This window comes from Mesoplodon mirus, assembly GCF_964341445.2.
Source record: "Mesoplodon mirus genome assembly, chromosome: 7".
In the NCBI taxonomy this organism is placed as follows: Eukaryota; Metazoa; Chordata; class Mammalia; order Artiodactyla; family Ziphiidae; genus Mesoplodon; species Mesoplodon mirus.
The window spans coordinates 95528728-95543618 of record NC_138983.1 but is presented as its reverse complement, the minus strand read 5'-3'; the positions used below and the strand labels follow the sequence as shown (position 1 = coordinate 95543618).

Genomic DNA, 14891 nt, shown 5'->3' with positions numbered 1-14891 from the left:
GCCCAAGTATTCTTGCTTCATACATACACAATCCAAACACGCACATCAGTGGTACGCTGCTAAGTGCTTCATAAAAAGCTCTCCGAGAAAGGCGGGAAAGACTTCACTTATGGTATCTACATGGTATAAATATTCCCAGCATGACCAATTTCAAGCTACCCACCTGACATCACTAAACACACAGATGGGAAGAGATATGCACCATTGACTCTCCCAAGACAGTATGAACCAGTTCCAGCATATCCCATAACTTTTCCTGTGAATATGTGCACAGAATCCACTTACACCCCAAGGAGAACTCTCAACTCCCACCACAGATATATAACCAAAAGGATACCACAGATACATTTGTGTTTGTACATATATATATATATATATATATATGTATCCTGAACACACACCCTCACCCTGAATAAATACACAAACAGACCACCTCTTACTACCTAAATTTTTACAGATGAAACCTTACTCACCCTGAATATTCACATTCCACTCTCACAACTCTATATACACACACAACATGGGCCTGAAAACAAACATGTGCAACCAATATGCCATCCAGATGTACACAGAGTACCTAAACACACAGGGTCACCAAGTACACAACTGTCTCATGTGCAACCCAAAAAAAGACCCATATGCAATCCCACAGCCCTAAAATACATATACTGCAGGATTCCTGCACACACACATAACCTACACAGTCTACTGGTTTCCAAACACACAAACTAAACTTTCACATCCCACAGAATACATACCCCAGAAGCCCCAGGAACTCAAAAACACACACAGACACAAATAATCTATACTTATCAAATACAGCTGACCCTTGAACAACTTGGGGGTTAGGGCGCCAACCCTCCATGCAGTGGCTCTGCATCCATGGATCCTGTAGTAGTCCTGTAGTAGTTACTGAAAAAGAAATCCACTATACGTGGACCCGTGTGGTTCAAACCCATGTTGTTCAAGGGTCAACTGTACATGTAAGTCCACCTCACTAATACTGAGAACACACATACAAGCAACACCACTAAATTCTTCAGGCATTACATTTTGAAATAGACACATAGAGGACTCGAAGCCTCCTGCTACACTCACAAATCACAAATACACACATCCACAAACTACTCATGAGTATACACCCCAAATGCTCAGACACACTCAAAACAGAAAAACACCGACAACCTCTGCAGTCTTACTAAGATACATACACAATTCTCACACACCTATGGACACACACATGCAAATATTCCTAACCCCTGAACATATGGATCCCCTCCCAAACACTATACATTATGCTACCTCTCCAGAATACAAGCTCCCCACCACTACTCCAACATACAAACTGTATAGGTGTGTGTGTGTGTATATATACATTTCTACCCTCACCCTGAATATATAGACAGACCACCTCTTACTCCTTCCAAACACATGTATAGACACCCTAGCGTTCTCCAAAGAAATACACTTTGAATACTCGTAACAACTCCATACCTTATGAACAAACTCTGATAATGCATGCACCCGATGATGGACACGCACACGGATTAGAACACACAAGTAAGATACATGGAAATATCTCCAGCAAACCATTTATGAAACAACTTCCATATATCAAATTATCCCTAGCTATCAGGAGCCAGCTCACACATATGCAAGTACTAACAAATACCCGTATCACATATTTCTAATACATACAAATGCAATTGTCCATCTTCCCTGTAGAAACATAGAACCCCACCTCTCTATCAGATACACTCACTTCCCAAAATACATAAGCCTAAGAGGCTCCTACTGAAAATTACAAATGCACAGCCTCAGCAAATATTCCTCCAAGTGGCCATGCCCCTTGAATACACACACAAACTCATTGAACACACAACTCTCCACAAGTCCCAAATAGAACCACAATTACCCAGTACACTACAAATAGGCAATAATGTCACCCTATACGCCCTTTGTTCCAAATACACATACAGTACCACACTACTGGCGTATACATAACCCCATATTCCCAACCTCTCACGCAGAGTGAACTCTGCCATCTTGCAGAATACAGGATCATACAAACACAACATACCTACACATTCAACATCCACCAGCCCCATAAAATAGTCACAGACTTGCCCTCTACACATCCAAATATACATACACAGCTCCTGAACATGCACACCCACAAACACCCCATAACCATACAACATGCCCTGAATACACAAATGATCAGCCTACATTCCCCAAATATACAAAATTAACAGACTGGACACCCAAAGTAATATACACCACTACTTTTCCTGACATTGCCCTTACGCATATGCAGATAATCCTTCCAAATCCACCATTAGACACACACAAATCCCCAAATTCATGGGTGAAAAAAACACATGTAAACATATTCCCCAAACACCAAATTACAAACACCTAACCACCAACTCCTTGAGTATGCCTGCGTCACATCTCAACGCCCTCCAAATACAACACTCACTCTTACACACTCTCACAAAAACACAGGCATGACCTCCCTTCAAACACAAATATCCACGGACAAAACCAACCCACACATTTGACTACCTATCAGATTCCCACCAACCAATTAAGTATGTACAGACCCCATCTATGCTTGCAAATCAATCATGATTTGACACCAGACTACAAATACATGTTTATTACCACATTCAGCAAAGTTGCTCGCATCACTGACAAAAGAATGCAGTTTGAACATAAGTGTTGACTGATGTTTTTATGATAAGAAGGAAGACACTAGTGAAACGATGAGTGTGTTCCTTCCATCTTCACTCATTTTCCAATCACCTGAGCTACACCTTCGGAACCAGATGAGGGTTTTCAACTCGCAAGAACTTCCCTCTAGCTTTTGTACTCTTCACAACGCGCAGACTAGAACGGCACCTGTTTAATAGCTCGCACACACTATTTAGCCCCCACTGTAGGCCCCGCAATCACTGAACCCTTCATGCAGCCGGCTCCCCAGTGGTGCCAATAATCCTGGGGTAAACATCTCAAGGGAATCGAGCTCTATGGGGGCGTGAATCCACATTGTGGGGAGTCTCCTTACATGGACAAGGGCACAAATAACCCACAGGGTGAACAACAGGGCAGAGCGGTGACACCTGAGGGGTGAAAAGTCCCCGTACCCCTTACCTCAGGATTCCTAGAATTGACTCTACAGGCCGCCATGACAGGCCCCTCCCCCGCCGGACAGCCATTGGGGCCCCACCCTCCGCGCTCGCGCATGCGCTCCTGCCTTCCGGAGCAAAGTGCCCCAGCAGACGCCGGGAGCTGTTGGACGACGGCGGTCCGCGTGCCCGAGAGCCCCGCCCCAGTGGGCGTGCACAGGCGTGCGCGGGCGTGCAGGCGCGGGGTGCGCGGGCCTAGGAGGTCTCTGCCGGAGAGGACAGAAATGGAGGGTCGGGCAAGCTGCGGAACTTCTCTGGCGACGCTCCTCGCTGGGAACCTTCGTGACGGTCTCTTCTTAAAACCAGCTCTTGGGAAATGTGCACTCGTGAGTTTTATATTGCACTCGTGAAACCCATGCACTTAGCTACAAAGAGTTCTGGAGAGCTCCGCTGTAAGCACAGTAGCCTCAAGTTGGGGCAAGTACTTTCATGCCCTTTGGACTGCCGTTCCTTGGTTCTTGTTAATGCCTTTCAAAAAACAGTAGGTCCTTTTTCCTAGCACACCTGAAGTTTCCGTTAAAGAACAATGCTAGCAAAGAATTTCAGACCTGGGAAACACTCTTAAGATACTGTCTCCTGACTCCGTTCCTAGAGTTTTTCCAACGCATTTACTCTACTAGAATATTTTTTCTCAGTGTTCACAGGTGTTTCCTTTGTACGGTTTTGGGGTTTTTTAAAAAAATAATTTTGAGAAAGAGTTGACCATCGGGGCCAATTTCAACAGGTAGTATGGGAACAATTTTATTTTCCCTCCCTCCTTTTTTATAATATCTTGCAGAATTTCAGTTGACAATAAAGCAACAACAAAAATAGTAGCGGGATCAACTTACTGCCCTGACTTTGTAATACTTCCCGAAGAGACGTCAGTCATCAGATCCGCTTTCTGGTCAAATCAAGATTAGAGCATTTCTCACTCAACAGGATGCCTCTGAAGACCCCTCCCATGTAACAGCACTAAGCGCCTCCAAGGGCAGAGTTGAAAACTCCACAAGACACAAACATGGTCTCTCTTCGTTTCTTTAATGTTTCGTGATTGAGTGGAAGATGAACTGTCTTCTGAGGTTTGTGATGCATGTCCAGAGATGTTTTTTCTCAGTAGTCAATGCCCGCCCCCACCTTCTGTGCAGGAATAGTCAGAGATCATGATCCAAAGGACTTTTAGATACTCCCTTCTGTGACTGGTCTTCCCAAGTTACATTTGGGCTAATTTGATTCTCTCTGTCTGTGGGGTGTAGGATTTTGAAGTATTACAAAGGTGATTGCAGAATTGGGACTGGCTAATTTTTGCACAGTACAGTTTTTGTATCAGTGGCCTTGAGAAGAGTCCTTCAAATACTGTATCAGAATTATGAGTGAGAATCTTGTAAATAATTGGTTGAATGACTGAACAAAGGGAGGAAGCAACAAGGCAGCCTGCCTTTCTCGAGTGCCTGGGTACAATATTTTGCCTCACCATTCCTCTAGTATGAAGTTATTGGTTGCAAATCATTTAAGTTTTCCTTCATTATAAAAGCTCCAGGGCTTCCCTGGTGGCGCAGTGGTTGAGAGTCCGCCTGCCGATGCAGGGGACACGGGTTCGTGCCCCGGTCTGGGAAGATCCCACATGCCGCGGAGCAGCTGGGACCGTGAGCCATGGCCGCTGAGCCTGCGAGCCCGGAGCCTGTGCTCCGCAACGGGAGAGGCCACAACAGGGAGAGGCCCGCGTACCGCAACAACAACAACAACAAAACCCTAGGTTGATGGATAAAGACGTGAAAGGAAGGGACTGTCATGCTCAACCTCGGTGCCGTGAATCAAAACAACAGTTTATAAACTACCTAAAGAGGCACACGCCAATTGTGTTGCCACTGTGGGAGGTGGAAGGAACTTCCGGTTCTTGCCTACCTGCCAGAGCCCTCGTGGAATGTCCCCCCAGCGCACGCCACCCCGACCCACGTGCCCTCTGCCCCTCCCCCACCGCAGAACGGTTCAGCCCGCATTTTCCGGTTTACTTTCAAACGTGTCCCTCGTTGACTTGGATCCCGAGCGTTTGCTGAAGCAGGTCGCTCTCTGGCTCCTGGTCTTGACTTTTCTCATTGAGGCTACCAGGCAGCAGTAGTCCGTGCCCAAGCCTGCAGGATGGCTTCAATAGGAGGTAAGCCTATAGGCTGGGGGTGTGTTCTCAGAGACCCTGCCATCCTCACATCCTTCAGGTTCACACGTTACACTTAACTGTGGGCACCTAGTTGGACTGAAGTAGAGGGAGAAGAGAGCACTGGACACACAAGGACATTTCACCTGGGGAGACTGGGGAGCCTGAAGAAACCTGAGACTGCCCTGGGGAGGAGGGGTCGTTGGAGGTGGATCAAGAGGAATTGCCCTGGCTATGGAGAAAGGATGGCAGCAGACAGTCTGATTCTTTCTAGAAGGGAGACAAGCCACTTTGAAACGTGTGTGTAAGGATGTGTGTGATGTCCTGGTGGTGACACAGGGAGGGTCATGAGGAAAGCCTAGAGCTGTATTGTGTTCCTGAGGCACCTGAAGCTTGCCTCACCATATCTTTCAAAGGGATTTGAACAGGAGCATACTGTATCTCAGGGGGCCGTGGGGAGAGATGGTCTTGGTGAGAAAACTATTCAATGGGGCTGTGTGTGGCCACACCTGCAGTGAAGTGTCCTCTCCGAGAGCTAGGCAGGGGGTTACTCTAACTGCCGCAGCCCACACCTCGTCCACTCCTCCCAGCCCAGAGCTCACTTGTCAGTTCAGGTAACTGTTGCCTTGGATTCAACAGGGGATGGGCAACCGTTACGTGTAACTGCAGCCAAGAGAGGGCTCAGGTTCCTGAGTTGCTCTGAATTGTTCTTCCTTTTGTGGAATGGCAGTACTTCAGACCTACTTCATCTTGGCCAGTATCTCATGGTGGACCCTCAGGCTGCCTTGAGAGGAAGAGTTTGTTCCTATTTCAGGTCACTCCTTCATGGACAGGGAACAGATGTGGAGTGGGGTTGGTTCGGGTGGAATGTCTATGAAGCCTGCTTCCTCTTTTAAAGGGGGAAGGAGTGTAGCCCAGGATCAGGAAGATGATCTTCTGTGTTACTATTAAACGTCCTATGACATCTGTTCTGGTGAGTTAGGTGCACCGTGGTGTGTACCTTGTTCTCCTGAACAGGGATGTGTTTCAGACAACTTGATCGCCATGGCATCTGGCTTATGCCTGCATCTCAGATTGTCTCTCCGTTATTGGGAGCTGGAAGGGGAAGGACCACAAGCAGTCTATACTCCCACGACCAATGTAACATGACAATTCCCTGGCCCTTGTTTAATCCTCTGCAGCCATCACTGGCTGTGAAATGACAGAATCTAAGGGACACGCGCCTACTTCTCAGACCACGCCAAGCCCCTAGGAACAGAACTCCTGACTGATGACAGTGACTCTGGGCACTGGGGAAGGGGTGGCAGGACCTGGCCCATGTTACGTATCTGCTGTGGGTTGTTCGGAGATGCAGGTCCTTTCTGGGCCAGTGTCATGGGTTTGTATCAGGATTCCATTAGAGATATTTTCCAGCATTTTGTTTTGTTTTGTGAGGCTAGGAAAGAAAGAGGGGATTTATACTGAGCATCACGAAAAGGAGGACTGAGGAGGAGGTGGGGCCCTAATATTTTACACAGTGCCTGTCCACAAAGGGCCTTTGGGGGCCTAGAACTTACCTTGCAGAAGGCCCCTACCTGCTAGTACGCCGGCTGAGGGCCATTTCTCACAGAGCGGATGTCCACACAGCTCCAGGTCTTGGGAGACAGCCTGTGAGGCTTAGGTGCCAGGGTGTGCCTTAGGGAGGCTCTCCAAGTGAGTGCTTGCTGAGGCAGTTTCTTCTCGGCAGGCAGGGGTCAGGGAGCTTGGTGGATGGGCGTGGGGTCACGAGTGGAATAATTCTCAACTGGAGGTCAGGGCATGAAAATCACTTGAAGACATTTGCACGCTGCAGTTTCCTTTGTCCAAGAGTCTCTCATCTGTGGAGATTTACACTCTGATGCCGCAGAAAGCCTCAGTCCCACTTGCCCATTCTCCTCCTCCATTCACTCCTTTCCTTTGCCTCAACAGCATCTGCACTGCTGGGAACGGATGTCCCCATGAACCCCGGTGCCTCCTTGTCTACTTTCACGGCAGTGTCCTTTCCTCCACCCATTCCTGGCGCCCAGCACTGGCCACCCTGGGAGCAGCACCTGCCACCTCTCATCGCCCCCGCATTCCCTCCCGGCAGCAGCCTGCGGCTGCCAGCTTTCCCCAGGATGCCTTTGGTGGCTAATGGTGGCTGTGGCCCCGGTGCCCCTGGGGCTTGCAACTTCACTGTACAAGTCAGGTCACAAGGGAGGCCAGTGCAGGCCCCCCAGACTCAGACCTTTATCGTTCCTCAGGGCCCCCTCAACTGGAGCGCTCCAGGGGCCCTCAGCGGGAGTGCTGCATGTCCTGCACCCATATTCTTAGCGACCCCTGCGATGGAGACCATTGTGACTGCTCCAGCTGTTGGAGTTACTCAGGCTGGCAAGGGAGGCTGGACCCTAGGCTTTCCTCCTCAAGCTCCACCACCAGCTGCCCAGATGGCCCCTAACATTCGCCCAGTGAACTCTGGGCCATGGCCACATGGCACTTCCAGGGAGGGCAGCCTGGACACCAACCAGCCCTATGCCTCGCAGGAGGACTGCTCTAACCACCAGAGCGTGTACAGTAACTTCCGACGGTGGCAGCGCCTCAAGCCACTGGCCCGGAGACACCTTCCCCAGAGGCCTGATGCAGAAGCTCTTTCCTGCTTTCTCATGTGAGTGAACGCTCAGGGGGTCATGAGCTTATCGGAGCTCTTAGATAAAGAGGAACTGGGGATGGACTCGCAGGTTAGCTTTCTAGGGATACTGGAAGCGAGGTGTGAGGGCGATGTCCACGCCATGAGAAGGCACACTGTCGGTCATACGGGCGAGCCTGCCAGTCCATGACATCATGACTGAAATGTGCCTTATCTCAACTGACCCCACCCCCCTGTGAGTCTAGCCAGCTTGCTCTTCCATGATTCTCCTGGTAATATGGCCTGAAGACTTGCAGTCAGAGAGGGTCGTGGTGTAAGTTGAGGAGCCAAGGAGTGGATGCCACACTCTCCTGTGCTGCCGTCTCCTTTCATACAGCACCTGAGTGTACATGGCCGGGGAGGTCACTTCGGAGAAGGGGGAGGAGCGCGGGGCCCAGGAGAGCGCTTCATGCACGCCTCGACTTTGTTGATGTGGAGAATTCCACTAGGAACAGGGTGATGGGAGAGCTCTCCTAAGGGCATGGGCTCTCTCCCACTAGAGTTGTGAGCGTGGCAGGCATTTCCATCCTAAACCTCCGGTCCCTCGTAAAAAGGGGACAATCACACTTCATTCAGAGCACCGTGCAGAAGACTCCTTGGGCTAATCTATGAAGTGTGAGCAGATTGCCTGGCACATGCCACGCCTCATTGATGATGGTGATTTTTATTATGAAGAGGCAGCCTTGAAGAGGAAAAGAGCTCCCCAAGGCACAGTGTCCCAGCTCTAGCCTGGGAGTGGATGGTCATCCTCGAGTGAGTGTGAGGTGGTGACAGCCGTAGCCGGGAAGGCTTGTCTCTGCTCTCCCAGACACCTGCCTCTCACTTTCCTGTTGCTCAGTCATGCTGTGTTGAGTGATGTGTGGTCCACATTGGTGGGTGGGGTCAGGCAGGTGGGGGCTGGGCTGGGCACAGAGACTGACCCCGAGTGCTTACAGCCCAGCGCTTCGATCCCTGGCCCGCCTGAAGCCCACCATGACACTGGAGGAGGGACTGTGCAGGGCCATGCAGGAATGGCAGCACATTAGCAACTCTGACCGGATGATCTACTACGAGATGGCGCAAAAGTGAGTCAGCGTCCTGGGCCCAGGGGCTGCGTGGAGGGTGAGGCGAGTGGGTGAGGGCAGGGTCTGGCCGTGGGGGTGCTCATCAGAGAGGACAAAGGAGAAGGGCTGTCGCTCGGAACGGGGGGCCCACAGCCCAGAGGCCCTACAGTCCTCCAGAAACCCCTCCCTCACCTTGAGAGTTTGGGTCTTCTGCCCTTCCTCCACCACGAGCTCTGCCCTCCCCTGAGTTTGACCTACCCTTGCCCTCACATGAAGGTCTCAGGACGGGGCAGGGTGAAGCTGTGAGTCCAGTAGGGGTACAACTCCGGCCATATGGGCTGGGCCGGGAAAAGAGCTCCACCCGCCAGCCTGCTGCTTCCTTAGTGGTGGCTGGCTGGCGGCCACTGACATCGATTTGGGACCCCCTCTCCTCACGAAAAGTGGCCTGAGTGGGTACCCTGGCATCCCTCAAGAGGCTGGGGAAGCCAGCTGTCATCAGCCCAAGGGTCTCTGGCCCTTCCAGTGTTGGCTCCACGGTAATCCCCTTGGTTTAAGAAACAAAACCAAACAAACAAGCACCTCTCAGAGGAAAGGAAGGCCTGTCCTCTAAGCTCAGCATCCACATCGTCCAGCCTCTCCTGAGCCCTGTCTCCAGGTCTACGTTCCAGAACTCTCAGTCCCAACCCAGGGTCCTGGATTTGGGCAAGGACCCCTGTGGGGAACACATGCCTGTTCTAGCCTCCGGCTGTCAGCCCTTCATGTGGCTCTGGATGGGGGGCATGAGGAGGGTGCCCCCTGGGTCAGCCACGTGTCCCGTTGACCTGGTTCAATGCAGCGACCTGGCTCTATGCTGTTGAATGCTCTCCAGTGCTGGTGAGGCAGGAAGGGTCCCAGATCTTGTATCAGTTCCAGGAGCAGCTCTCTGCTGTGGACAGCACCTCACAGGGCCTTGACAGCCCCAAGGCACATCCTCTCCCAATCCCTCATTCTTGGCTGCCTTTGTTGGGCTCCAGAACCCAGGCCATTTTCTCAGGGTGGCCTGTGCCTCCGTCACCCCCCAGGTTCACGGAATTTGAGGCAGAGGAGGAGATGCAGGTTCAGCAGTTGCAGTGGATGCAGTGCGCGCAGGGCCTGCCTCCTCCAGCCCCACCGAAGCTGGATCCTCGGGGGCCCCCAGCCCTGAAAGTGGGCCTTCAGCCAGCCACCCAGGTTCCCACTGGAGTTGAACGCACAGGTAACAGGGGCCCAGGGTTGGCCACTGTTCCCATGTAGATCATCTTCCTTCAAGACAGGGGCATTGGTCTTTCAAGCAAAACAGCCACCGAGGCGGGGGGTGGGGGGGTGGGGTCTCAGATGCCCTTTGTCACTACGGGGTATTGACTTGGTCAATTTTGTAACTTCTCTCACGCCTCCCTGTCAAAGGACTGCACACAAAGTCTGCCTAAGAAGTGGGCTTGATGGGGACACCCCTGGAAAATTGGAGGTTCCCCACTTCCTTACATGTGACTCTCTTAGATGCCCCCTTACCTCCCCCCTCCAACTGTGCATGAAGCTTCAGGTGGTCCTGACCCCCCCACACCCACATCAATGTCCCCCAACAATGCCCTCACCAGCGTGCGCTCGGTGGTCAGGAGGTGGACCGGGAGCCCCTCACCTTCCTCCCCTTCCTCCTGCTCTGCCTCAGCCTGTGCTCCCAGGATGTCCGGCCCCAGCGCCCAGCCCTCCCGCCCGAAGCCACACAGGTCCCAGCGACCCCCGGAGCCCAAGGCACCCGAGGAGATTCCACCTGAGGCTGTGAGGGAGTATGTGGACATCATGGAGGCGCTGGTGGGGCCCGTCCACTCAGCCACAGGCGACTCAGATGCAGAATGGGGAGAGGACGGAAATGAGCTGCAGCAGGAAGAGGACGGCACCTACTCGGACCCGGATCTCTTAAGCTACATTGACAAGCTGTGTTCCCAGGAGGACTTTGTCACCAAAGTAGGCTAGGCCTGGAGACTGGGGTCTGCAAGATGCCAGGGCATGGAACTCTCAGCACCCAAGATCTGGGTTCTGCTCAGGCCGTTGGGACTTAAGCTCAGCTCCTTGTTCCTGAGCCTGGTGTTAGGGGAGGTTTACGCAGATGTTTGTGTGTATATGTTTGTGTCTATCTGTGTGTATGCCTTTGTGTCTGTGTTTGTGCCTCTGCATATGTGCTCTTTTGTGTGTGACTGTGTATGTGCATGTTTGCATGTGTGTGTGTGTGTGTGTGTGTGTGTGTGTGTGTGTGTGCGCACGCGCTGACCATCCCCGCCTTGTGCAGTAGAGTGGGGTGGGTCTCTGCTTTTCACTTTCCCTCCTGGCCTTCTTGTCTCACAGGCCACTCCTGGCCAAGGATGCTCACAGCCTCTTCTTTCTGTTCTAGGTGGAGGCAGTCATTCACCCTGGATTCCTGGCAGATTTGCTTTCCCCAGACCCACAGCTGGATCTCTTGGCCCTAGAGAAGGAGCTGGAGCAGGAGGAAGGGCTCACCCCCGAAGAAGTGAGTCAGGGGAGGGAGAGGGACACTCAGGGAGCCAGGGGACCCCATGGGAGGGGGACCCCAGGTGATCCAGGGGACAGGGGAACCCAGATGACCCAGGGGAGCCAGAGGAGGGAGGGATCCCCGGTAGAACAGGGGACACAAGGGACACCCAGGAAGACCAGGGCACGGAGGGACCCCAGTGAACAGGGGAGAGGTAGGGCCCCAGAACAGGAGGGCCACATAGCGCTGTCCATCCCTCCCCTGCCTGGGACGCCTGGCATGGGGAAGGGCCCGTTCTGGGGTGGGTGCAGTGCAGGGTGAAAGGAAGGAAAGGATAGGGAGCCGGGAGGGGAGGGAAGGTCACAAAGCTGGGAATCAGTTGCAGGAGGATGGCAGGCTGCCAGTGTCTGTATTTGGATTCGAGTCCTGGGGTCGCCCGTCCCCTCCTCCCCCCCAGGGCCATTGTCCCACTGCCCAGTGCTCCTCTCTCACACGTGTGTGTGGAGCCGTCACTGTCCTCCTCCCTCCTACCAGCTGGTGCAGAAACGACTCCTGGCCTTGAAAGAGGACGACGGTGTGCGGGCAGCCCCGAGTCACAGTGCATCCGGAATGGCCTCAAGTCCTTCTGAGTCCGACGCCGGCCAAGGTGCCCAGAGGCACGACCAAGACCCCCATCTAGGGGTCAGTGATGAAGCCTGCCCACCAGAGATTGATTCTGAGGCTCTTCATAGGCTCATCCAAACAGACACTGCCCTGTGCAGGCCCAAAGTCTTTGTTCCCTCTGGAGGACATCAGGAGTTCTCTATATTCCGGCCCGTACGGCTCTCCCCTCCCCAGGGTCAAAGGCGCACTGGCCCTCTACTGAGATCCAGGGATGCGTCTGTTCTCAGAAAGGCCTCTCCTCTTCGGGAGGCCCGAGTGCCCGGGGACGGGTCCAGTGAGAACGAGGAGGTGCTCCAAAGCGTCTTCATCATAGACTCTCAGCATATACTGGTGCCTTTCGGGATGTCCCTCAGTCCTGCGCATGTCTCAGCCCTGGCTTCCTCTGGAGGTTGGGGGGCCCAGAGTGCTCCCCAGTCCCCCTCCTCTCAGAGAAGAGGCCTCAGCCCAGCTCCACCAGCCGCTCCCAAGTCGAGGAAGCGGGCTCTGTGTGGACGCCCAGCCGCTGCTGAGAAGCTGCCCATCCCCGGGGCTGGCCTCGGCGTCTCTGGGAGGCCAGCCTTGGCTCTGGGGCTGGCTCGCCCCTCACAGCTGAGAAAGAGAAAGCGTGACCCGTTTGACACAAAGAAGCGTGGGAAGAGGAGGAAGAAGCACTGCAGCCAGTAGGGAACAGCTGGGCCGGCCCTCCAGGGCGAGGCCCCAGGGCAGCCCCCTGGGGAGCCTAGGGGCTCCTCCTCCTCCCAGTGCTGATCCTGGATGATGTGGGGGGAAGGGAGGGGGGCAGGACCACCAGGGTGGGGAGGGGGAGCGGGATTGTGGGGGGTTAGGGAGGTGGGGGAGGTGGGTGAGGTCAGGTGTGGGTGGGAGGAGGACCTTTGGAGTGATGTATGTAAACTGTGAACAAAGATCGTTTTCGTGGGAAATGCTCTCAGGCCACTGTCATCTTGTTGGTGTTGAGCTGCTCCACAGAGAGCGATCCTGAGAGGAAGGAAGGATGAGGGAGGTCACAGGAGCTCTGGGTCTACAGGTGGCCACACCTTTCCTCCACATACACAAGGACTCCTCAGGCTGCCCCTGGGAACGCACAGCTCTCACTTTCCCCAGGCACCCCCTCATCAGCCCCTTCTCTAACGCCTGCTTGGCTAGGGCCCTTCTGGGGCATCTGTACCGTCTTCTGCATCCCTGGACATTCTGGGGAGGCAGAGCTGCTCTTGTGCCTTTCAGCCCTCTGGACACTCACCAGTTTCTAGGATGGAGCCTGGAGACGGCCCTTGTCATTATGGAGCTTCTCTCTGCTTTCCTAAAGCGGCCAGACGACGGCGCTGGGATGACCCTCCGCTCATCTAGGGTTTCCTGTGTGGGTGGCCTGACCAGAGACGAAAAGTCTTGGCCATGGGGACAGGACTGTCTGCCTCATCGTAGCGGGAGCATCCTCTAGGCCCACTGGGATTATTGCAATGTGGAGAGTGGTGGAGGCAGCTACCTCTTAATCCCAATGAGGATGGAACAAGGGGAATGGGTGTGGGGAAATTCATGGGGCACCCGTTAAAGGTGTGTATAAGGGAAAGGACAGTTGGGCCCCTTTGTGGAACTTGTGGGATTTCTGTGCAGCAGCATCTCGTTCAACTGAGGGAGGAGGACCCATCTGGCTGTGGCTGTGGGGACTGGCGTTAGGGGCCTACGGGTCCGCAAAGACACCCCAGAACTACTGTCCCTTCCCTTTGCACCCATGGCTGGACATATGTGTGTATTGGTATCAACACTGGTTTGTATCCCCATAGAAAACAGATCCTCCTAACAAACTATGACCACGTTTCACAAGAACAGCTTGCTCACAGGGGCAGCAGGGGGTGGGAGAGGTGTCTGTGGCCCCAGATCTGAGTGGGAGCTGGGATCCATGCCGAGGAGTGTGGAGGCCTCAGTCACCGTCCTGTGGGTGCCGGCAGAGACTTCGAATCATCAGAGCAGGGGAAATGACCCCCTCATTAGAGTGAGATGAGCAAACAATGAGGGGCGGGGGGTAGACCCCTGCTGTCTCCCGGAAGTGCCTCCCCTCCCAGTCTGCTTAGCCTCTGTCACAGCCTGTGCTGGCCCACCTCTGAAGCCCCTTCCTCCTAAAGCACTGAGGTGCTCTGATCTTTTATGGACCTGCCCTGGGCCTCACCCCCGCTTCCCTGCTGGCCAAAGGCTCTTCTCCTGCTTCTGAGTTCTGATTCCTTCCCCAGGACCCAGGCAGGTGTTAGGACAACAGAGACTCCCTGAACACGACCCCTACACCACCAGCATGCAGAACTGGGGCCGCAGGCGTCCACAGGTGGCCTGACTCTCTGCTGGACCCTGCAAAGAGCGTGGAGAAGAAAGGGGCTCATGTCTCTCCACCTCCACAGAATCCGTAGGTCAGCCTCACAGGTCCCCCTCTGTCCAGGTGGGCAGCACATATGTGCTCCCAGCCCTCCTTGACCCTTTGTGAAAGAAAGTTTTTGCAGCTTAGTAGTCTGATATTAGGCAAGGTGTCTCAGGGCTTGTTCCTTTTGAAGCCCTACAGGAGAATCTGTTTCCTTTCCCTTTCTGTCTTCTAGAGGCTGCCTGCATTCCTTGGAATTAGTCCCTTCTTCCATCTTCAAAGTGCATCACTTTAATCTCTGCTTCCCTCATCACATGGTCTCTCCAACTCTGACTC

The 14891-nt window shown here is 53.3% G+C and overlaps 1 protein-coding gene across 1 annotated transcript; it reads left to right on the top strand.

Moving 5' to 3' along the window:
- Positions 1 to 6455: 6455 nt before the first annotated feature.
- On the top strand, positions 6456 to 12992 carry LOC309808889 (NUT family member 2G-like). The gene is made up of 6 exons (XM_082629461.1): positions 6456 to 7984; positions 8941 to 9069; positions 10110 to 10282; positions 10733 to 11028; positions 11453 to 11569; positions 12086 to 12992. The coding sequence occupies exons 1-6, from the start codon at positions 7299 to 7301 to the stop codon at positions 12875 to 12877; spliced, it is 2193 nt and encodes a 730-aa protein (XP_082485587.1). The 5' UTR covers positions 6456 to 7298; the 3' UTR covers positions 12878 to 12992.
- Positions 12993 to 14891: the final 1899 nt, after the last annotated feature.

Excerpts from the sequence above, each read along its gene's own strand:
- LOC309808889 (XM_082629461.1), top strand. The coding sequence starts at position 7,299 with ATGAACCCCGGTGCCTCCTTGTCTACTTTCACGGCAGTGTCCTTTCCT. Across the intron at positions 7,985-8,940 it reads GCTCTTTCCTGCTTTCTCAT|CCCAGCGCTTCGATCCCTGG; the intron begins GTGAGTGAACGC and ends GAGTGCTTACAG. Across the intron at positions 11,570-12,085 it reads AAGGGCTCACCCCCGAAGAA|CTGGTGCAGAAACGACTCCT; the intron begins GTGAGTCAGGGG and ends CCCTCCTACCAG.